The 24,802-nt window shown below is 42.9% G+C and overlaps 1 protein-coding gene across 3 annotated transcripts in view; it reads left to right on the top strand.

The window, feature by feature from the left end:
* Window positions 1-24,802, top strand: part of CCT6B (chaperonin containing TCP1 subunit 6B) — a 189,636-nt gene that overhangs the window by 33,383 nt on the left and 131,451 nt on the right. Inside the window, exons 13-15 of one of the 3 annotated variants that reach the window (XM_061177129.1) lie at window positions 342-348; window positions 510-567; window positions 1,081-1,153. In XM_061177129.1, coding sequence (XP_061033112.1) covers window positions 342-348; window positions 510-567; window positions 1,081-1,153 — 138 coding nt within the window. Of the gene's footprint in view, window positions 1-341; window positions 349-463; window positions 568-1,080; window positions 1,154-24,802 lie in introns of those variants that run through there. The other 2 variants (XM_061177130.1, XM_061177131.1) reach the window with 2 other exon arrangements.

The raw sequence follows: 24,802 nt of genomic DNA, 5'->3' as shown, positions 1-24,802 counted from the left end.
AAAGTGGTCCGGCTTGGAGATAAAAACTTGGGAGTCGTCAGAGCGTATATGCTTTAAATCTAGAAGATTGGATGAGATCATCTAGGGAGTGAGCGTAGAGAGAGAAGAATACAGGACTGAGCCTTTGGGTACTCTAACATTAAGAGCTCAGGAAGAAGAGGAAGAACCAGCAAAGTAGACAGAAAAGGAGCCACTAGTGCAAAAGAAAAAAACCAGGCAAGTGTGATGTCCTGGAAGACAAGTGAAGAAAGAGCGGTTGGGAGGGTATGATCAGCTATGTTAGTTAAGTGCTGCTGATAGATGAGGTCTGAGAATTGACCTTTGGATTTGACACCATGGAGGTCGTTGGTGACCTTGATAATAGTAATTTTGGTGGTATATTAAATACTGTTAGAATATACAGCCAATATTAACAGAATATATCAAGACTGTAGTATTGAAATAGTTTGTTTTTCCTTTGCAGGTGAGCCAATGGTTATTTGACTCGGGAATCTGTGTCCCCTGCACAGCAGCAGATGCAGGAGTTTGGGATAATTGTTGTGTGAAAAAACAACTTCTTCACTCTTGGTAAGTTTGTATTAATAAAAAGAAAGACTTTTAAGGACATAATTGATAACATTAAGATTTTTCTATTATTTTTGCCTGCTACAGTGGAAAATGGCTAAGTGTATGAAAAGGCATGGTATCCAGTTATTAAGACTAGCTGCTGTCATTTTACAGTCCCTTTTAGATTTTGGTTCTATCAGTGTAAGTTATGGGAAATGTTAATCTTACTGTTTGAGAGAGAAGGGAAAGAAGGACATTTACTGAAATAGTACCACATGCATAGTGGGAAAAAGATCAAATGATGTGCTAAAAATGAGCTCAGTTTTGCTGGAATATAAAATTAGGCTTCTACTTTATCAGCAAATGAGTTGGAATTATAATGCAAGGGGTGATGTTTGTATTTATAATAGCTTTGTCTTATCTCACACCAACATCATTGCAGAACAAAGTGTCATTAGTAGCTGAAGATTTCTGGGGGGAAAAAGATAAGAGTGGATTGGTAAGCTTTACTTACCCTGTCATCTTTTCCCTCAGCACAGTGATTGCCACCAACATTCTCCTGGTTGATGAAATTATGCGAGCTGGTATGTCTTCTCTCAAAGGGTGATTGAGTTCAAAATCAACTCTTCTAGAAGCTGAGACTTAGCACATCTTACATCCAACTACCATTATAGAGCCTGAGCCATTCTTAATTTTTACACAATAAATGCAGTTTATATTTGGTGGTCTTATAAGTCTCGAAAGTATTTCATCAAGGTATAAAGAACACAAGAAATACTTTCACAGTAAATAATATTAATGAAAATCTTTTTCCCTCGAAGTTCTAACTCCCTACCCTTTATTGTATGTGTGATATTATGATATAATAAGAAATATATATTTGGCCTATTTTATTTTATTTTATTATTTTTGGCTGCGTTGGGTCTTTGTTGCTGCTCGCGCACTTTCTCTAGTTGTGGCAAGTGGGGACTACTCTTCGTTGCGGTGCACAGGCTTCTCATTGCGGTGGCTTCTCTTGTTGCGGAGCATGGGCTCTAGGGCGCACAGGTTTCAGTAGTTATGGTGCGTGGGCTCAGTAGTTGTGGCACATAGGCTCAGTTGCTCCACGGCATGGGGGATATTCCTGGACCAGGGATCGAATCTGTGTCCCCTGCACTGGCAGGTGGACTCTTAACCTCTGCACCGCTAGGGAAGTCCTATATTTGGTCTTTATCCCCAGTTCCTGGCACAAGATCTGCTAAAACCATTGTAATTTCCTGAGCAATAGGGGTGATAGGAACATTTTTTATTATAATATTTAGTCTTGGTTCCTGGTTCCTGACATAAGATCTTTTAAGACGCTTGAAATCTCTGGAATTAATAAGAGTGTCTTTTTGTATGCTAATGAGGTAACTCTTGATGGGCCGCTAGATAGCTTCAGGTTGGGGGCTAGTCTCCAGAGGAACCAACCGTGTGATTAGAGGGTTAGAACTTTAAGCCTCCCCGCCCTGGGAGGGAAGGAAAAGGGGATGGAGACTGAGTTACTAATCAGTTATACCTACATGATGAAGCCTCCATAAAAAAATCCCTAAACTATGGGGTTTGGAGAGCCTCCAGGTTGGTGAACATATCCATGTGCCAGGAGGGTGGTGGACTCCAACTCCATGGAGACAGAAGCTCCTGTACTCAGGACTCTTATGGACCTCGCCCTATATACCTCTGTATCTGGCTGTTTATTTATATTCTTTATAATATCCTTTATAATAAACTGGTAAATGTAAGTAAGTGTTTGCCTGAGTTCTGTGAGCTGGTATAGCAAATTATCAAACATGAGGAGGGGGGTCATGGGAACAGAAGTTGGACAGAAGTGTGGGTAACATGGGGACCCACCACTTGTTCATTGGTGTCTGAAGTGGAGGACAATCTTGTGGAACTGAGCCTGTGGGGCTCAGTTCTGTGGGGTCTATGCTAACTCCCAGTAGTTAATGTCAGAATTGAATTGTAGGACACCCAGTTGTGTCTGGAGAGTTGGAGAATTGGTTGGTGTGGGAAAATCCCCACACATTTGATATCAAAAGGTTGTGAGTAGAGGAAACAATTTTCCTTTAGTATGCTATTGCAGTTTTCATAAAATAGAATCTGTTGTGATTCTTAGACGTTTTGGGCAATATTTTTAAAATATTTAAAAAATATATTTACTTATTTATTTGGTTGCCCCGGGTCTTAGCTGTGGCTCGCGGGCTCCTTAGTTGTGGCACATGGGCCCCTTAGTTGCAGCTTGCCGGTTCCTTAGTTGTGGCATGCAAACTCTTAGTTGTAGCATGCATGTGGGATCTAGTTCCCTGACTAGGGATCGAACCCAGGCCCCCTGCATTGGGAGCTCAGAGTCTTAACCACTGTGCCACCAGGGAAGTCCCTTGGGCAACTTTTAATGAACAAAATATGGAGCACAGGTTTTAGAGTACCCAAGTCAATTTCCAATTTATCAGTGGGTATAAATGTAACAGGGCAAAATGTTTTATTCTCTCAAAATTCCTTTAGTAACTTCTTGCTGCCACTCTTTTCTCTAATAAATATGGCATCACTTTGTTAGTATAGCTTTGTTTCACTGATACCTGACAGTTTATTTTGAATATAGTTTATTATATTTTACCTGGCTCTTTCTTATATATGATCAGCAATTTACACTACTGTGCTAACTCTGGTAGCTGTCTGACTGGATGATTAGATAGAACAGGTCTCATCTGGAAAGGCTGGGATTGTTGGCACCAACACTGGGAAATAATTTTTTTTGGCTTTGAATGCAGCTATTCTATATCAGTATTACAGCAATATCTTTCTTATTCAAAACACTAGAATTAATCTATTTTACTTTTTATTATTATTAAGCTCCTTGTAGTTAACTTCTATCCATGGACGCAAGTTGATGAGATTAAAATATGGCAGGTGCATTAATAGAACCTTGGCCTGCTGATGCATGTGGGGCAAAGTTCATTTAACCATTTAATGCCTTAGTTGAAAGCCTATAGTTTTATAGTCTGTTTTTTTTCCACTTAATGTGTTTTCACCATCTTTCCAAGTTAATAACTACACTTCTGAACTATAATTTTTTCGTGGTTATGTGACATTTCATTGTGTGGCTGTTCTGCAATTTGTTTAGCTAATTCTGTTTTCAATTTTTCCCCATTATAAACAAACATCTTTTTTAGACTCTATCCTTATTTTATAGGATAGGGCTTTAAAAATGGGTATATCATGCATATTCCCAGACCTTTTCTATGTAAAATGTTTAAATTATGAAATACTTAAAATATACTGAAAGGACAGAAAAAATATAATAAACACCTTTGTACCCTCCACCTAGCTTTAAAAAATAGTTAAGTTTTGTCATGTTTGCTTCAGATTTTCTGTAAAGAAATAAGAAAGTATGGATGTTGTTAAATTGCCACTGTCCCCTACCTCCTCATCAGATGCTTTTCCCACCCTTTCTCCTTAGAAAAAGGACTACCTAGAGATATTCTTTGATCTATTTTTTTTAAATAAATTTATTTATTTACGTATTTATGTATTTATTTTTGGCTGCGTTGGGTCTTCGTTGCTGTGCGTGGGCTTTCTCTAGTTGCGGAGAGCAGGGGCTACTCTTCGTTGCGGTGCGTGGGCTTCCCATTGCAATGGCTTCTCTTATTGCAGTGCATGGGCTGTAGGCGTGCGGGCTTCAGTAGTTGTGGCTCACGGGCTCTAGAGCGCAGGCTCAGTAGTTGTGGTGCACAGCCTCAGTTGGCTCCGCGGCACATGGGATCTTCCCGGACCAGGAATTGAACCCGTGTCCCCTGCACTGGCAGGTGGATTCTTAATCACTGTGTCACCAGGGAAGTCCCTGAATTTTCTTTACTTGGGTTTGTTTCTGGTTTAAATATTTTGTTCCGTTGCTCTGATAATTGTTACTATATCAATACCACATTGTTTTAATTCTTAAAACTTTATAAAAAGTCTTGATGCATGGTAGGTTGAGTTCCCCAACCCCTTCTTTATTTTCTTCAAAATTGTTTTGGCTATTCCGAGCTCTCTCTTCCCTCTTTCAGGATCAGCTTGTTGAGTTATATGTTTTGATTAGAATTTTAGAATTTCAATGACTTTATAGATTATTTCTGGTAGAAATAGATATATATATTCCTTCCACTCATAAATATTTTATATCACTTTATTGATATCTTAGTGCTTCAGTTTTTTTTTTAGTAAATGTTTTCAGTGAAGTTTTAAGTGTTTCCTATAAAAATGCATTACATGTTTGATTAAATTTATTCCTATGTATTTTTTAGAAGCTATTATAAATACCATCTTTTATAAAAATTATATTTTTAATTGTTCATTGCCGTACTGTAGGCCCTCTATGGGCTTTAATATATTGGCTTTTGTATTTCATAACCTTGCTGAACTCTCTTATTAGTGCAATAGATTGTAGTTTATTTTGGATTATCTGGGTTGATAATAACAGGTTAGTTCTTTCTTCTTTTCCACTCCTTGTACTATCTCTACTATTTTACTGTTTTATTGAGCTGCCTAAGACCTTTTCAATTAATTAATTAATTAATTAATTTATTTATGGCTGTGTTGGATCTCCGTTGCTGTGCGTGGGCTTTCTCTAGTTGTGGCGAGCGGGGGCTACTCTTCGTTGCGGTGCGTGAGCCTCTCATTGCGGTGGCTTTTCTTGTTGGTGGAGCACGGGCTCTAGGCGCGCGGGCTTCAGTAGCTGTTGCTCACAGGCTCTAGAGCGCAGGCTCAGCAGTTGTGGCGCACGGGCCCAGTTGCTCTGCGGCATGTGGGATCTTCCCAGACCACTGCGCCACCAGGGAAGCCCCTGCCTAAGACCTTTTGTAGAATATTGGATAGAAGCAATGATGGCAGTCACGTTTATTCCTGTTCTTGCCTTTAAAGAGGATGTTTCTAGCATTTTACCATTTTTTTGTTTGTTTTTGCTGTGGAATCTTGGCAGGTAGTCAGCTGTATAAGGTTAAGTCTGTTCCTTTGTATTTCTGTTTTGCTAAGAGATTTTTAAAAAAAAGTTATGATTGTTGAATTTTATCAAATGCTTTTCTGCATGCTTTGAGTTTTTTTCTTTAATGTGTTAATGTGGTGACCTACTTTAATAAGTTTTCTAATGTTAAACTATTCTCGTATTCCTGAAATAAATCTTCTTTGATTGTGAAATACCATGTTTGTTGATTCTGAGATGCAGATTTTTTACATTTTCACACTTCTGTAAGTAGAATATGTTTTACAGTCAATGGCTTCTTCTAATTGCTCTTGCTTGAACTTGGTTACCTGTGATTCCTTAGCGTTTTAGTTAACAGCCATTTAAGGACCATTTGAGGAAGGAATAGGAGTCTTGATTGTTGCTGAAAACTTTCTGTTGTTAACTTCTGGTAAAGTAAGAAAATTTCAGCAGCAAAACTTTCCGAATATGTGTCAGTGGCTTAGAAGAAAATGCCAGAGAGAATGGTAGAAACTATTTTTTGAAATGTTACATACTACCACCTCTTGATGGCAAGAATAAATTTCAAAGACTCTGAATTGAAAGGTGATTTAGAAGAGTTGAACTCCAATATGAAGATCTTAACGTTATTTATTTTGCTTATATTTTCCTCATTTTGAATGTATAAGAATGATAAATGATAAAAATAAGTGTAACTAAGTCTGAAAACTCCTTCAGTGAGTATAAAATAAAATGTGTGAGTGATAAGAAAGCATTATGCTATGGCTGAAATGACAGGATTTTTGTTTCTTAGTATAAAAGTAATGGTGTGTCTTACAATCAGTGACATTTTTGATTTGATGAAATATTGTATTAACTCTTTTTGCTGGACTTGAGGCTAATATTTATTTAAGTTTTTGTAAGTATTCATAAGCAGGATTGGTCCATAATTTTACTTGTTCACTATCTTTATCCAATTTTGGTATCAATGACATACTAGACTATTAAAATGAGTTGGGGAATTATTCTTCTTTTTCTTTTCTTTGGAACAGTTTGAGTCAGTAAGATGAGGGTTATCTCTTTCTTGACAGCTTGGTCTTGGCCTAGTAGTTTTTTAAATGGGAGGGATGGATTTTCGACTACTGATAAAATTTTCTTCATTGATTTAGGTCTTGAGTTTTCTATTTCCTTTTGAGTCTGTTTTCATAATTTATATTTTTATGGAAACCTTCTATAAAATGGTGCTTTTACCCTTAGAGCCTTATTTTGTTGTGTATTATTCTAGAGATGCTGTCTCTTTTTGGTATGGTGGGGCTGGGTGGGTGGGGGTTGAGAGAGGATAATATTTTTCTAGTATCCATTTACTTTCTTTGCGTTTATTTATTTAAAAATATATTTATTAAGAATATATTTATTAATTGACGTATAGTTGATTTTTTTAAAAAAATTATTTATTTATTTTAATTGAAGTACTTTCTTTGTTTTTAGAAGTATGTCTCTAAAAACAGCCTATAGCTAGATTTTTATTATTTTTAAAAATTCAGTCTGACATTTCTTTTAACTGACAAGTTAATATTTTTATGATTACTGATATATTAGATTTACTTCTACCATATAATTTTGATACTTTCTGTTTATCCTTTTTTATGCTTTTTCTCCTTTACTACCTTCTATTGGATTGACCCAATTTTTAAATTTAGTTTGTTACCCCTCTTTTCCCTCTGCTAGTTTGGAAATGATACATCTTATTTATTACTTTAAAAATTTTAACTTGCTTACTTAATATAGTTAATAACTCTCTGCTCCCCGCCCCCAACAATACAGAGTCCTTAAAACATTTTAAATATAGTCATCCCCTCTTGTTTTTTTAAATTTATTTTATTTTACTTATTTTTAATTTTTGGCTGCGTTGGGTCTTCGTTGCTGCACGCGGGGTTTTCTCTGGTTGCAGCGAGCGGGGGCTACTCTTCGTTGTGGTGTGCAGGCTTCTCATTGCGGTGGCTTCTCTTGTTGGGAGCACAGGCTCTAGGCATGCGGGCTTCAGTGTTGTGGCACAGGGGCTCAGTAGTTGTGGCTCACGGGCTCTAGAGTGCAGGCTCAGTAGTTGTGGCGCACGGGCTTAGTTGTTCCACGGCGTGTGGGATCTTCCCGGACTGGGGCTCAAACCCATGTCTCCTGCATTGGCAGGCGGATTCTTAACCACTGCGCCACCAGGGAAGTCTGCCTCTTGTTTTATATTTGTTCTTATTGAATATTTTAGTTCCATTTTGTCTTTTAAATCCCCTAAATTAGTCATAATAATTATTATTATTATTATTGTTTTATACAACAATAAAACAGTTCCTGTTTATATTTTTCATTCTTTGTTTTAAAAAATATTTATTTAGTTACTTATTTGGCTGTGCCAGGTCTTAGTTGCAGCATGCGGGATCTTCGTTGTGGCATGCGGGTTCTTAGTTGTGGCGTGCCGGATCTAGTTCCCTGACCAGGGATTGAACCTGGGCCCCCTGCATTGGGAGTGCAGAGTCTTAACCAATGGACCACCAGGGAAGTCCCTCCATTCATTTTTTTTTAAAAACATAATTTTTATTTATTTATTTATTTGGTTGCACCGGGTCTTTGGTTGCACTGGGTCTTAGTTGCAGGCTCCTTAGTTGCAGCTCGCCAGCTCCTTAGTTGTGCCACGTGAACTCTTAGTTGCAGCATGCATGTGGGATCTAGTTCCCTGACCAGGGATCAAACCCGAGCCCCCTGCATTGGGAGCGCGGAGTCTTAACCACTGTGCCACCAGCAAAGTCCCACTCCATTCATTTTTAACTCATTGCTTTGTTTACCATTCTTTCTTGCAGCTGTACTCTTCCAACTGGGTTCACTTTCTTTCTTTCTGTTGTATATCCTAGTCCTAGTGCAAGTCTGGTAGTAATACTCTCAGTTTTGCTTCCCTCTAAAGGTCTTCATTGCCCTCTGCTATTGAGTGGTAATTTACATATAGTATAAGCCTTTGGTGTCTGGCTTATTTCACTTAGCATAATGACTTCAAGATTCATCCTATTGTGGGAGTGTTAGAATTTCCCTCTTTTTTAATACTGAATAATATTCCATTGTGTGTGTATACCACATTTCGTTTATCTAAGTTAACCACTATTTTCTCTCAGCATTTTGAAAATATTATCTTATTGTTTTCTGCTTTGTATGTGCATTATATATGCTTTATAATTTCAACAGTATTGGCAAATTCCCCTCTTAGGGGTTATACTAATTTGCACTACTGTCAGCAATTTATAGAGCACAGGACCCGTTTTTACCTTTTTTTTTTCACTTAGGTAATATAAATTCTTCATTTGCTCCTGAGCATGGTACAGACTTTGGGCTTTAATATCTCATAGGAGCCCTGAGCAGAGCAAGTTTCTTTACTGCTTCACTTGGCAGGTGGGTAGAGTTTGTCTAACATCAAGGCTCCTGTTTCATTTAGGGGCCTAGTGTCAACTCCTCCTTCAAGTGTGGCCCTGTTTCTGTGTGGGCATTAAAAGCTTGACACCTAGACCAGATCTTGTATTTTTCCCAGGCTTCTACAGTTCACCTTCAGAGTTTATCACTCTGTTTTGGTTTCCTCTTGAGGAAAATCTCCCTTTCTTTTAAGTTCAGCCATACAGTTTTTTTTTCTTCTTTTTTTTTTTCTATTTATTTTAATTGTGTAAAATATTCATGACATAAAATGTATCATTTTAACCATTTAAAGTGTACAATTCTGTGGCATTAAGTAATTCACATTGTTGTGCAACCATCACCACCACTCATCTCCAGAACTTTATTCTTTCAAAACTGAAACTTTTAACCCATTAAACAATAACTTCTCATTCTTCTCTCCCCCCAGCCTCTGGCAGCCACCATCCTACTTTCTATTTCTATGAGTTTGACTACTCTAAGTACCTCATATGAGTAGATCCATATAGTATTTATCCTTTTGTGTCTGGCTTATTTCTCTTAGCGCAATGACTTCAAGGTTCATCATGTTATAGTTTCTTTATTTTGTGGCAAGTGTTACAATTTCCTTATTTTTTAAGGCCGAATAATATTCCATTGTATGTGTATACCACATTTCATTTATCTAGTCATCTGCTGATGGGCACTTGTGTTGCTTCTACCTTTTGATTATTGTGAATAATGCTTCTATAAACATGTGTATGTAAGTATCTCTTTGTGTCCCTCCTTTCATTTTTTTTTGATGTATACCTAGAAGTGAAATTTTTGGATAATATTGTAATCTATGTTTAACTTTTTGAGGAACTACCATAAATTTTACATACCTACCAGCAGTGTACAATGGTTTCAATTTTTCTACATCTTCACCAACACTTATTTTCTGTTTGTTTTTTTTAAATAATAGCCATCCTAATGAGTATGAAGTGGTCTCTCATATTGAGTATGTAGTTTTAAATATGCTTCATTTTATCTGGCAATTTTCTGTGTTTGTGAATTGAGGGTGAGGTGGAGGGTCATCCACATTGGCTAAATCTGCTATTTGCTACAACTGCCAGACCTACGTATTTTTAATGCAAGTTGTTTAACTAATTTTCTCTTTTGGAGAGTAGCCAACTTTTGAGTACATAAAAAATTCATGACACTTCCATTAAAAATAAAAAAGACTTTATCGTAAGTTTGTTTCATAAATCTCTCAGTTTCACTTAAAGAATCATGAGCCAAGAACTGTTATCCCCCATCTGCCTTTCTCCTCCGAACAGTTTGTTTCCTACCCATATATTTTTTTACAGTCCTTTCCATGACAATAACTGTTTCTTTGAGATCACTTTACTGGTGCCATCAGTATTGCTTTATGTTTTGATCCTGATAGTCATACATTACTGCCTTCCCAGCCTCATCACTGTCATTCCAGGGTTCTTGCTCTTGAACATAATTCAGTTTAATATCACTAAGTATTAAGGCCTTGTAACAATCCATTCACTCTTCCTTTACAGCTGGCCATATAATTGTCAACGAGTTCTAGGGGAACAAGGGTATAATCATTAAGGATATCCCCAGCGACTCTGTAAATAGCCTTGCTTTCCTTATCCTATGCTAAATTGAGGTCTTTAAGCTTATCAACTAGGAAATCAAGTGTCTCATGAATTAGATTTAATCTTCAATCATACTTTGCCTGGCCAGATGTTTGGGCTATATAGGAGAGGGACAGAGATGGGAAACTAGAAGATCAGTGTTTTAGTATTTAGAAGATCACTGATTTAGTGCTTTTAGTGAAAAACAAACATATGCTGCTAAGCTGTCTTTACAGGTTGCCTTGCAACACGGACTTGATTGTGGATTCTTGACTATGCTGCTCTTTAGTTATTTCATGAATATTAGCCTTTCTTTATAAAGGAGACTTTGGGACCTGAGTTGGAGCCTTTACTGAGGGGCATTATGTTTGAGGACAGAGAGAGAAGGGAAGTACCAGGGTGCTGGTATTTCCCCAGAGCCCACAGATGGTAAGAATTGTTTTCCCATGACCTGACCTGCCACCTTCTCCATGCTCAGCAGAGTCCTTGACAGTACAGAACAGAGCTGATGACACTCACAATGAGCAATGACTGCATTCTCCTTCCTTCTGAGACTTTCTCAACATTCTCAATTGCTTAGTCCAAGAATCAGCTGGCATAGCCCTGCGTCTGCTCATCGCCTGGGCCAGGATGGAGCCAAATGTCTTGTTGGACCAATAGCCTGTGGGCCTGAATCTGGCTCCTGTCCATACCTTGGAGATAAATCTTGATGTGGAGTTTGAGGAACAGGTTTGGGCCATATGCTTGCCTGGCAGGTGCTTCACAAAAGCTCAAGATGCATAAGGTAAGGCTTCAAAAGCAATGAGCTTCAAAGGATCTTTCCCATTGCCTGTTTCTTCTATCGCCCTGGAGCTGTATACGAGGGCCAGTTGGTTGCACCATGTTTGTTAGTGGGAGTGCTGTTGACATCTGGGAGGCACCGATTATTGTGTTGACTGTTCTATCCACTGTAGAATGTTTCACATTCCTAGCACCTGGCCACTAATGGCCAGTACACCCCCATTCTTGTGACAGCCAAGAATGCCCCTGCATTTCCCGATGTCATCTGGAAGGTGGTACCACTGAAGGAAACTTTAACTGTCCATGATCCACCCACTTGTGTATCATTGTATTCTTTGTCTTCACTAAACTTCAGCCTCAGTTAGTACTCTTTCTACCTCACCCTCAATCCAGGTCAGAGAATCTGATGGGCTATCCTGGGGGGAGGACAGTGTTGGAAACCCCCTGGGTCATGGTGTTGTCTTGGTGAAGCAGGGTTGTGCTGGCAGCTAAGAATGCTGGCTTGGGAGCCAGAGTGCGTGGGATCATACTCCATCTCTGCCATCTATCAGCTGTGTGACCTGGGCCCAGTTACCTAACCTCAGTTTTCTCATCTTTAAAAGGGGGATAATATTTTACCTATCTTACAGAATTGTAGTGGGGATAAGTTTGTGCAAATTCCTTCACACAGTGCTTGATTCATACTTTGTGCTTAACAACTGCTTAGCTATTTTTTTTTGATTACCATCAGTGGTATGCATCAGAGAAGGGTTAGGGGTGCAGTTTGTGACATACACAGAGTAAAATCAGCTAGTGCAGAATAACCCTGTAAGTGTCTGACTGTAGCCAGTGGAACTCAGTGTCAACATTGCTTTGTCTGTAGGACCAGGATTTTGCTGCCTGGAGGCAGGTTGGATCTTGAGAGTGTGCCAGAGGGATGCCAAATGAGTGTTTGCTCTCCTGTTTCCCCTTTGGCTCACCTCAGTCTCTACCCTAGACTGTGACTGAAGAAACTTGGGCATTTTTGGCTGGGGTTGGGGGCTCACGTTGCTGAAAGGCCAGAAGGCCTGTAAAGCCATTTTCCCTACAGTGCTGGGCCCAAGCACTGCACAGCGTGAACTGAGAGGCCTTTTCTGTCAGTCCAGGTGGAGCTTTCTAGAGACACAGGCTTGACCTCCCACATCCACGTGGGTAAGCTGAAAGAGTGTGGTTTCAAGGCACCAAGAACATCCTGATACTCAACCCTCCCTACCTCCTGTGGCTAAAATGCCAGCATTAGCATTGAATTCCTTTGTATTAAGCAATATCTGCTTTCTGGGTTTTTGTTTTAAACGCAAGTGTGCAAAAAAGGGTTAACATGGCAGGTCTGACTCCTGTCCTTTGAAAGGCCTGCTTCCGCAGTTGGTCCTTGGTTGGCATCTGGTAACTCGGATTTCAGGAGTATTCCCACTGCCCTAACATCAAAGAGTGGCTCACTGTGCCTAAACTGTCAACAATATGGCTTATGCTGAACATTTGCTTTCCTTTGGGTGTCTGGAATTTGGGTACATGTCAGGCACATGGTGCCCGTGTGACCAGTCTCTAAGAAAAACCCTGGGTACTGAGTCCCTAATGAGCTTCCCTGGTTGGCAACATTTCACACATGTTGTCACAATTTCTTGCTGGGGGAATTAAGAGCTTCCGGTCTGACTCCACTGAGAGGGTCCTTGAAAACTTGCCCTTGGCTTCTTCTGGACTTAATCCTATGCACCTTTTACTTTGCTGATTTTGCTTTGTATCCTCTTTCTGTAATAAATTATAGCCATGAGTATGACTATGCTGAGTCCTTTGAGTTTTCCTAGTGAATCGTTGAACCTGGGGATGCTCTTGGTGACCTCCAACACAACAATATTCCTGATATCCAAGAAAACTACAGAGCCATATCTGAGCAAAAATCCTCAATAAAATATTAGCAAGCCAAATCCAACATCATATAAAAAGGATTATACACCATGACCAAGTGGGATTTATCCCAGGAATGAAAGGTTGTTTTAATATCCCCAAATCAGTTAATGTAAGGACAAAACCCACACAGTCATCTCAGTATGCACACAAAAAATCATTTGCAAAATTCACAATGCAATTCAGTAAACTTAGAGTAGAAGGAAACCTCCTTAACTTGATAAAGGGCATCTATAAAAAAACCCACAGGAAACAACATACTTAATGCTGAAAGCCTGAATGCTTTCCACCTGAGATCAGGAACAAAGCAAAGCAAGAATGTCCAGTTTCACCTCTTTGATTCAACATAGTACTAGAGGTTTAGCTAGTGCATGTAGACAAGAAAAGGAAATAAAAGGCATCCAGATTGGAAAGGAAGCAGTAGAACTATGTTTATTCACAGACAACATTATCTGGTATCTAGGAAATTCTAAGGAATTAATATACACAAGTTGTACTTAGAGTAGAGCACATTGTCAAGTTTGCACGAGGATGAGTTTAGGGGACTTTCTTCCGGGAGTCCTGAAAAGGCCTGGCAACTTGGGTCTTGGAGGCAGAGGAGACGTTAGATGGGAAATAAAAGATCTGCCTGCTGTCTGGTATATAGTTAATTGATCTACTAGAGTGCGTAGGTAGGGAGGAAGACAGTGTGCTCTGATGTGCATCCTTAAGGCCAGAGCAGGGGACGTAGAGGTTGTTGGCTGTTTAATACTCTACTGCCATGCCCGTGCCTTCTCATGAATTACTCAGAGTGAACGAGGCTCTCACCAAAGGGACGGGAGTATGGCCTTTGGAACCAGGCAAATTCAAGTTTGAAACTTGCTTCTCTTTCCCTTGCCTAGCTGTGGGATTTGGGGCAAACTGCCAACCTCGGTTTCCAGATGGGATGATGGTAATAACTACTGTATCTGTTACAAAGACATGCTCTTGACTTCCAGCAACTGAGATAAGTAACTTAAGCAACATAGAAGTTTATTTCTCAGAAGCAGGGAGATCAGGGCTTGTATAGTGGTTCCTCAGTATCATCTGGGATCCAGGACCCTAATCTTTTGTTCCACTATTGTGCGCGCATGATTTCCATTCTTAAAGTTTCCTTTATGATCCATGATGTCTGTTGGAACTTCACCCATCATAACCGAGTTCCGGGCAGGAAACAGGAGAAAAGGAGAAAGGGTCCAAAAGGCCCACCTCAGGAGTCTGTCTTTGTTTTAAGGAGCCTTTTCAGAAGTCCCACACAGTGATTTCCTCTATATTTTGTTAGCCACGGCTTAGTCTTTTGGCTACACCTAGTTGCAATGAGCCTTTAAAATGTAGTATTTAGTTAGGCACATCGTCACTCTAGATAAGAACAGGGTTCTCATGCTACAGAGGTAGGGAAGCATGACACTGGATAGGCAAAGCGGTCCCAGCCACATCTTACCCTGCTGAGCTGATGGAGGGGCTCAGTGATGTAATCCCTGAAAATACCAAGCACAGAGCAGGAGCTCTTGAGTGTTCTTTCCCTCCCTCCTCCTGGCTCTCGAGTGCTTTAGCCAGGAGTAAGATGAATTGTTCTTTGTGGGGCTGAGTATAGAGTATAGGAGACAGGGTTACTAACCAAGGGATCCTTCCAAGGGCAGCATCTTTCCCATGTCTGAATACTTGGTTCAGTGCCTACCACTTTATAATGCTCGTAAGTGCTTTTTGGATGAATGAAAGAGCATGGGATTTGGAGTCAGGCAAACCCTGTATTTGAATTTCGTCTTTACCACTTCCTAGTAAGGTTACTTAACCTCTTGAGTCTTAGTGTCCTTATCTATAAATTGGGGATGATGATAGAACCTACTTCACAGTCATTTTGGATCAAATAGGAAAGCACTTTGTAAACTTCCCAAGTACTGAATGGATAGCATTGAATTTTATGGGGAAAAAGTAGTATGGGAGGCAAAATTTGTCCCTTGAGGCTCCCTCCTCCTTGCTCAGCCTGCTTCTCTTCAAGCCATCTTTGTCCAGTTCCTGTCTGGAGCATCCTACATAGCTATGAGCGTGGACTCTGAAGCCAGCATGCCTGGGTTAAGTCTCAGCTCTATCACTTGACTGGTTGACTCTCAGTAAGTTACTTAACTGCTCTGTGCCTCAGTTTCCTCATCTCTAAAATGGGAATCATAAAATAGTACCTAATAGGGTTGTTTGGAAGGTGAAAAGACTTTATGAAGTTTTAAGAACACAGTGGCACTTGGCACCTTACATCATACTCCTGGCACATGGTGTTAGCTACTGTTTTTATCTGGCATTCTCTTTCTCTCTGCCTACTTTGTCTACATTTTATGTTCTTTTCCCTTCCCCACTGAAATTCACATCCTCTGTCTCTCATGAATGATGAAGCACCTCTTCCTCAGTCCTTGCAGCTGTCCAGTCAGCCCTCCCTCACCATCCCGCTTCTCTCTGGCGATGCCCCAGTGGATGACAAATAGTTCGCCACCTCCTTGTCCTCGCAGAACCCTAAGCAGCAGCAGAGTGTGAGCTTGTGGCGGGGGGGGGGGGGGGGGTTGGGGGGCGGATTGCTGTGTTGGGAATGGGAGGAAGGCTCCTGTCCGGGAGGGTCACCTGAGTCCCCAGCCCCCACCCGTCATCACAGTGGCCTAAGGGGCCTTACATCACACCACCCCACCTCCCTCTCCTGCCTCATCTCTCACCCTCCCCGCTCCCTTCACTTCTTTCCAGCCACACTGGCCTCCTTGCTGCTCCTCCCGTCAAGCTTGTTTCTGTCTTGGGGACTTTGCTTTTTCTCAGCTTAGAACACTCCTCCCCCAGACCCTTGCCTGGCTTACTCCCTCACTTAATTATTACACTTCCTTTTTTAAGAAGTACCCTGCCTCCTGCCATGTTCTGTATTGTCTGCTTTATTTTTCTTCAGACTACTACTCACCACTTTAGATTTAAATAAAATGCTTATTGGTTAATTTTTTACTTCCCCTGCACCAGAATGGAAGATGCTTTCTGTCCTCAGCTGAATCCTCAGTGCCTACAACAGTCCTTGGCACATAGTAGGGGCTCCAGGAGCTTTTGTTGATCTAGTGATGACTAGTTAATGCTGACCTAAGCATACTTTCTCTGACCGTTTTTCCCTTGTTGAGCCCAAGAGGCAGGGGTCTCTGGGGTGGGATAGGGTGGGGGGCTAGTTATCACCTGGTGGGCTTCAGTAGCAAGGCTTGGGATGCTGTTCTGGGACCTTGTCTTGGCTGACCCCTACATTCTCCTCTTCTGGCCCTAGATCATCTGTTCCCATAATTAAAGACAGTTACAATCAGTTTACCCAGCAACTTCATATGCCTTGTCTCCTTCTTAATTTTCCACAACGCTCATACTTAGGGAGGCAGGTCCACCGTACTCTAAGGTAGACTTTTCTATCAGAGTTGACTGCAGGGAAAAGTGGCTTCTGTGTGGCTCTTGGAGGAAGTGAGGCCTCAGCCTTGGAGACCAGGCCACCTCTTGGTGGGAGAGATTTGGTAGGTATTCAGGCCCTGGTGGTGGAATAGTATGGACTTTATGATCCTTTCAAGCCTGCAGGTTTATGATTCTCCAATCCTTATCTTCCCCATGAGAATATTAAGGCTCAGAGCCATTAAAAGCCTTGCTCAAGGTGTAGATCTGGGGAGAGGGGGCATTCAGATGAGAGAGGCATAAAATATCCTAAAGCAAGGTGTGCAGAGGCCCTTCAGGCCCATCTGATTTGTACAGGGCAGCTTGCCCTTCCACATGCCTTCCTTTCCCACCTGCTGGTGCGGAGCATAGAACCCACAGTGCAAGGCTTTCTCATCCTCAGGGCTGGTCAGGGCTGGCCCGGGTGCTGCGTGCCGGGCTGGCCATGGAGAGACAGGACTAAGGGCAGGGCTCTCTTCTCCAACCTGGACAGCATCCCCTGGCTCAGAGGCTGCTCAGGGCCAGCTCTGCTCCACCCCTCCGCAGCCTCTACATTTTGCTGCAGGCTATTAAGTGTCCCCATCTGCACATCTCTCATTAATTAAAAATGCTACAAACCATCTGTTCGAGAGGAAGCCTCAGAGAGGGGCTGCTTGCCCAAGGCAGCAGTCTCTCATACCTCTCAACTTTAATTGAAAACTTATTTTTAGAATAAACCCAGGCATATAAACCCTTCTTGCTGCTGATGGCAGTGATGATGGAGGGGCTGGGGGCGTGGAGAGCCCTTAGGTGCCAGAGGCTCTGGAGTCAGGGGCGCTGGTGTTGGGCAGAATTTAGGACACTTGGCGTTAGCCAGCTTGTCAGAGAGGGTAAAGACACTGAGGCTGTGGTACATAGGGGGAGTGAGGGGCAAAGAAGGAAGCTGGAAGCTAGAGGGACAAGGGCAGAGATACAGGGGAGGCCCAGCTTAGAGGAATACCCCTTGGGCATGGGGAGAGCCAGGAGGCCCAAGTTGTCTCCTAACTGCCCCGACTGAGTGTGGGCCAGGGCCACTTCCCCAGGTCGGTTACTTCCCCTCGCTGGGATACTGGAGTTGGGATGGTTCCTTGCTTTCTGCAATGGGGTGGTTTAGAGATGGGGATACACTTGAGGATCCAGTTCCACCACTAAGGACCACCCACAGGGACTAGGGCAGATCCCTGGTCTTCATCCTTGTTCTGACTCTGCTTCCCTCTACCCCGGCTCCATTTTCCCATTGTCCCTGCCCTGCGTGTCTCCCTGGGAATATTTTAAAAGCTTTGCAGTCACAGTCACTCATGAGATGGGGACAGGGGGTGGTAGAGATTTCAGCCAAGGCCTGGCCCCCTGGACGCTCTGCCCCATGGCTTGATTTATTGGAAATGGGCGGGGCAGCTCCCTGGCAACTGAATAATCCTTCTCCCCCATCCACACACAAAAGGCACTTGGGTTCACTAATGACATTCTTTTCAACCACCCCCTAGCAAGACAGAACAGGAATTATCATCTGTGTTTCCACATGTTCCAGAGAAGGAAACTTTATTTTTAAAAATTTTACTATTTATTTATTTATTTATTGGCTGCGTTGGGTCTTCATTGCTGCGCGCAGGTTTTCTCTAGTTGCAGCGAGCGGGGACTACTCTTCGTTGCGGTGCGCGGGCTTCCCATTGCAATGGCCTCTCGTTGCGGAGCATGGGCTCTACGTGCGCGGGCTTCAGTAGTTGTGGCACGCGGGCTCAATAGTTGTGGCTCACGGGGTCTAGAGCGCAGGCTCAGTAGTTGTGGCGCACAGGTTCAGTTGCTCCGCGACATGTGGGATCTTCCCGGACCAGGGATCAAACCCATGTCCCCTGCACTGGCAGGCGGATTCTTAACCACTGTGCCACCAGGGAAGTCCCGAGAAGGGAACTTTAGAAATAGGAAGTGACTTGCCCACGGTCACACAGCATTTAGAGCCAGAGCTGGTTCCAGAACCCAGGTCCCTGGCACCAAGGCCAATTCTCTTCCCACCCCATCTCACTGCCTCTTCTGGTCACCTCCCTCCTCTGAATCTTGGAGCAGAGGGGATGATGGAGACAGGGCCAATGTACTCTGAACCTGAGGCCAAGCTGACCCAGTCCATGATGAGCACCACTTGCCTTTTGGCTTTCCTGAGGGTGACTATGCGAGCCCGAAGCAGCTAATTCATACCTGTGTCCCCATTGTCTACGGCAGAGCCTCATATGGTCCTCAGTCATTTGTACTGAGTGAAGAGGTGAGTGTATGAATGATGGTCGAGGGAAAGAAGGAGGGAAGGAAGCTCGTCCCCTCTAAGCTTCTGCGACTCAGAAATCAGAGCCATTCAAGCCAGGAGAATCATCGGTGAACCTAGACTAGACCAACCTGCTCATTTTAAAGAAGAGGTTCAGACAGGAAGTGACAGGGCCTAGGCCACAATCCCACTGTGGGAGAGCCAGGCCTGGAACCCAGGTCTCCTGATGCCTACTCTTTCCCCTTGTCCTGGGCAGGGATCAAGGACAGGAGGATCTGAGCTGCTTAGAATGGGCTTCACGTCAGGTCACGCCAGCCTCTCTCCACCTAATCTCCCCAAATCAATTTGCAAAACTTCCATTAATACTGTCAGGAAATCTGCAAGCTGTTTAAAGCCAGGGCACGGCAGTAACTGCTGGCGTAACAGCTACCTGGGGGGAGACACACATTAACGGCATAATTAAAGATTAGCGTGGCCTTGGGCAGTTCAACAAAATTTACCTTTCTCTGCAGACGGCGGCAGAACTTCGAGTGGTGGAAGACCCTCACAGTCACTAAGGGCTGGGCCAGGTGGCTTTGCATCCCTCCTATTAACACTGTGCTTGCCCTCAGGAGACGGGGGTTTTCTGGGGAAAGGGAGAGTGGAGCAGCAACTTGTTTTGCCAGGCAGAGCGAGGCTGATCCAAAGTAATACTGTAGATCCAGGCTTCTCAAACTCTGATGGGCAACCACATCACCGGGACATCCTGTGAGTGCAGGTTATTCAGAAAGGTTGGGGTGGGGCCTGAGACACTGAATTTCTAACAAGCTCCCAGGTGATGCCCAGGCTGCTAGTTCTTAGAACACACAGTGAGAAGGAAAGCTGCGCGCAGGCTTTCTCTAGTTGTGGCGAGCCGGGGCTACTCTTCGTTGCGGTGCGCGGGCTTCCCATTGCAACGGCTTCTCTTGTTGCGGAGCACGGGCTCTAGGCGCGCGGGCTTCAGTCCAGAGGTGAGGACGGGAGCTGTGGCTCAAACACTAATGGACGCAGAAAGAAGAGGCCAGCCACCAGGCTGTTCAATGGTGTTTCCAAGCCAGCACCAAGAGGGGGTTCTGTCTTTACACAGGAATTTGTGACACAGGGATTAAGACAGATGGCTCTGAAATTCCAACTGCCCCAGTTCAGAATCCTGGCTCCCACTTTCAGTGCCCAGAGATGGAGATAACAATAGTAGCTACTTTATAGAGCTGTTGTAAGGACTAAATGAGATCATTCATTTAAAGCGTTAGCTCTGAGCATGTAGGAAGTACTTGATATCAATGTGAGATTTCTTTCAATCCTCAAAGACAGTTTGTATGTATGCACAGGAAAAATATCCAGAAGATACTTTGGGTTTTGAAAGGAATATTTAATCTATTAAAGTTATAAATTTCATAAAAATCTAGTTCTTAAGTTTTAAGATTTAGCTTATAATTTTTCTTTTTCTGTTTATAAGTCTATAAAAATTTAGCAGTCTTTTTAAGGGGCTTTTGGATGATGTTTGTTTCATTTACCAACTTAATCAAACACCTTCAAATATGTAAAATGTTATTTGATAAATTTAAAGTACTGTGTTTTATTAGCTGACTGATAAACCTTCCCAAGTAATTTTAAGTAATTCTTATAAATCTAAGAGAATATTAAATTATCTTAAATGTTCCAACACTCTATATGAATTTAATGATTTTTTTCAACTTAAAAATCACATATCTAACTCAATTATTAAATTACATTTTAGATTGGAATTAAAGACTGACTTGCTACTCAAATAGGCCAAATTCTCCAACATTACAAATACTTAATGGTACCAATATGTACAGACCCTTTAACATCTAAAAATATTCATCCTGTGGGTTTGAGTTTCTCAAACATTTCTGTCTTTGAGACTGAAAGATCTTTACGCACTAAGGAGATAATTATGCATTCCCAAGTAGTTTTGGGGGTCACCTTCTCAGACGACTGAGGCTGTATAATAGTTACTGGCCACAATGCTGACTGGATTCTTAGCAGTGGCATTGATGGAACCCACTAAGCTCCAGTCTAGATGCTGTGTCAGAGACTCCATGAATTAAAGAAGGTGGTCATGCACTCCACGCCCCAGGCAGGCTTCGAGTCCCTTCATTACTCAGTTCTTCAGTCCACTGCAGAAGCGGGCAACCCCCTCCTGGGCTACCTCCACATGTGATCGGACTTTGCATTTGTTCTCTTGAGATATCGAAATCTCCTCCTGTCTCCAGGCTCCAGAAACCTTTGACCTTGAGGAGATTCTGTAGTTCTGTTTTTATTGTTTCTATTTTTTAGGGTCACACTTTCCTTGATGTTAAAATGGCATCCTTTGGAATTCTGGTTCTCTCTCATGGTTTGGTTTAACTTTGTGGTCACAACTGCCGGGGTCATGCTCTGATGAATCAATGTTAGCACAAAATTATTATTATTGACACTGATTGTCTTAAAATGAAGACAAGGGACTTTCTGCAGACCCCTGAAACATTCAGGAGGATGCTGCAGAGTGATGCTCAGGCTACTTGGGTCCTGATGACCCCTGGTTGCTCCTTTTCTGGACATTTATGGTACAAAGGAATGAGTGGCTCAGGGGTTGGGTCAGAGGCCTTGGGCAAGTAGCTTCACTTCTCTGAGACTCAGTTTCCTCATCTATGTAATGGGGATTGTAGTATTTCCCTTCATGGGGTTTTCAGGGGAGCCAATGAGATGGACAATTTAGCATACATAGCACCTGGTACTTTGTAAGTGCTACAAAAAGTTATGTCCTTGTTCCTTGCCCTTCAGTCCATTTTCAAAATAGCAGCTGATTCCATGTATTTATATATAGAGAGCCATAATTACAAGGCAAGAGCAAATCTAAGCCAACAGACCAGACATCCTTTTCTACAAAACACTAACCATACCCACTGTCACAGTGGCTGCCTGGCTGAGTGAGAATGTCACCCCGAGGGCAGGGGCTCTCTCAGCTCAGACCTAGCAGTGTGTGTGGATTGGCCTGGGGATGTAGCTGACCGGTTTCAGGGAGCCCATGGCTATTTGTCCACAGCCCTCCTTAACCCTGCCTTGACCCCACTCTACTTTTGCTGCCTCCCCTGCAGCATCCTTCTCCTGGGGAGCAAACTGGCATCAGTAGGGTTGTAGAAAGAGCACAGGTTTTATTATTATTATTTTTTAAAAATATTAAAAATATTTATTTGGCTGTGTCGGGTCTTAGTTGCGGCACGTGGGATCTTTGTTGCAACATGCGGGAACTTTCATTGCAGTGTGTGGGGCTAGTTGCGGCACGTGGGATCTTTGTTGCAACACGCGGGAACTTTCATCACAGTGTGTGGGGCTAGTTGCGGCACGTGGGATCTTTGTTGCAACATGCGGGAACTTTCATTGCAGTGTGTGGGGCTAGTTGCGGCACGTGGGATCTTTGTTGCAACACGCGGGAACTTTCATCACAGTGTGTGGGGCTAGTTGCGGCACGTGGGATCTTTGTTGCAACACGCGGGAACTTTCATCGCAGTGTGTGGGGCTAGTTGCGGCACGTGGGATCTTTGTTGCAATACGCGGGAACTTTCATCGCAGTGTGTGGGGCTCTTCGTTGTGGTGTGCGGGCTCTTCATTGTGGCACACGGGCTTGTCTCTCTAGTTGTGAGGCGCGGGCTCAGTAGTTGCGGCGCACGGGCTCAAGAGCGTGTAGGCTTAGTTGCCCCGTGGCATGTGGGACCTTAGTTCCCCGACCAGGGATCGAACTTGCGTCCCCTGCATTGGAAGGTGGATTCTTAACCACTGGACCACCAGGGAAGTCCCGAAAGAGCATGGGTTTTAGAGTCAGATAGCCTGAGCTTGAATTCCAGCTCTGTTACTGACTGACAGTGGAGACCCAGGCAAGCCATTTCTGCTGTTTTCTCCTCTGCAGAATGAGTGTGATAGGATAATCCCTGCTTCATAGGCATGGCATGAGATTAAATGAGATGATGGGTGCAATAGCACTTTGCAAACTGTAAAGCCCTGTACACATGTTCACTGTAAGGACCACTGCAGTACTAGAATGCCATTATTAAAATGACATTTTCCCTCCCCAGGTCACCTGCCTGGTGAATTTCTGAGAGGCAGCACAAATACCCCATCCACTGCAAAACCTCCTGCAGCCAGAGTGAAGCCTTCCCTTGTCCTTGCTCCCTCAAAGCCTATCAGAGTTCATGGAATACTGTAATCTAGTTAGTGGCTTATAGGTCAGTGTCTCCCATTACACAGTGAATCCTGGACTGTGTCTTTCTCTTCTCTGTTTGTCCAACATACAACAGGGCCTGTGTCAATGGATACTAGTTGAGTGAAAGAATGATTAACTCACTAAGGGTGTAGTAGAGCAAGCTGCATCCTGTCCCCCTAAGAATTTCATTTTGAGCCGTCTTCCCCTCTGAGTCTTTTCCTGGACTCTGCCTGCCCTGACACTGCCCCTCCCCAGCCTTCTCCCTCCCTCCTCATTACCTGCGTAGATGCATAGCTCCTTTTCCCTGCCTGAAGGATTAAATGCAGTGATGAGAAATATGTTTTCTTATTGTTTTAGGGGGTGAGGGAGAAAGAAATTGAATCAGAGGCAACAGTTCATCTTGTGCTAAAGGGACTATGAGGATTCGGGAAGCTGCGTTCTTACTGCACACCTTCCCCCAATGTTTGATCCCTCCTTTATTGGGAAGGTATTATAATTAGCCGGGACAGCTGGCGGCCACATATGTGTGAGGGAATGGGGCTCCATGGCCTTGAATGGAATTCTGTTTCTGCTCAGGGACCACTTGTCATTGTAGGAGCATGTGGGGGACTTCATTTCACCCTGCCTGCCAGCACAGCCTTTGCCTAGGCTTCTTAGGCATTGAGGTGCCACGGAGAGATGCAGTAAGTAGGAGCGAGGGCGACCTGGTTCTGGCATTGCTGGGTGTGCCACCTTGAGACCGTTTCTCTGTCTGAAAATAGGGATCAGGACAGAAATGCATGTCTCACATGGGCTGGATGGGTCCCATGACCTGGCCCATGCCTCCTACGCTCTAAACCCCAATTTTGTTCTTGGGCTCAGAGAGGTCCTGCCTTTGGGGCTGATTCATACTGACAGATACATAGAAGAAGCAGATGCACACAAGCCAAGATGCTACCCTGTGGTTTATACAGAGAAATACAATGAAATGCCCACCTGGGCAAGGCTGATGCAACAGAGATCCAGGCCCAAATGTGGACTCTGCCACTTACCTGCTGTGTGAATCTCTCCAAGTTGCAGCCTCAGTTTCCTTTTCTATAAAATGGGAAGAATAATAAAAACCTACCAGATAGAGTGTTATGAGGAATCATGAATTATTGTATGTTAAATGCTTAGCTGTGTGTGGCATTTAGAAAACACACCACAAAATGTTAGCTGTTACTGTTATTATTAGTTGGCCTTAAGTAAGCAAGTCTTTCACCCATCACTGGGGTAGGTTTTCCAAGAAAGGAGGAATGGTTCAGTCTGCTTAGCCAAGATGCTTTCTTCCAGGACGAGAGCAGGGATGGGCATTGTCAAGGTTTGCTTCTAGGAAGGCCATTTTTCCTGTTTATGTTGCTGACCAGGCTGCTGTAATACAAAGGCCATAATACAAAGACTGGGTTTCTACTTACTCAGCCACAGTTGCAATCTCACTTTGCCTCCCTGAGATTCCTCCTTAAAGGAAGATGATGGGTGGCTCCCAAACTCCTCACTCCTACCATCAGAGCCAGTCTCTACGTTGGGTTCCACTGGTGACAACATTAATTATAATAATGATATGAATGGTAATATTTGCTGAGCACTTACTACACCCCAGG

This window comes from Eubalaena glacialis, chromosome 19 (genome assembly GCF_028564815.1).
Source record: "Eubalaena glacialis isolate mEubGla1 chromosome 19, mEubGla1.1.hap2.+ XY, whole genome shotgun sequence".
NCBI classification, from domain to species: Eukaryota; Metazoa; Chordata; class Mammalia; order Artiodactyla; family Balaenidae; genus Eubalaena; species Eubalaena glacialis.
The sequence above is the reverse complement of the archived record's forward strand: the minus strand, read 5'-3'. Positions and strand labels throughout refer to the sequence as shown.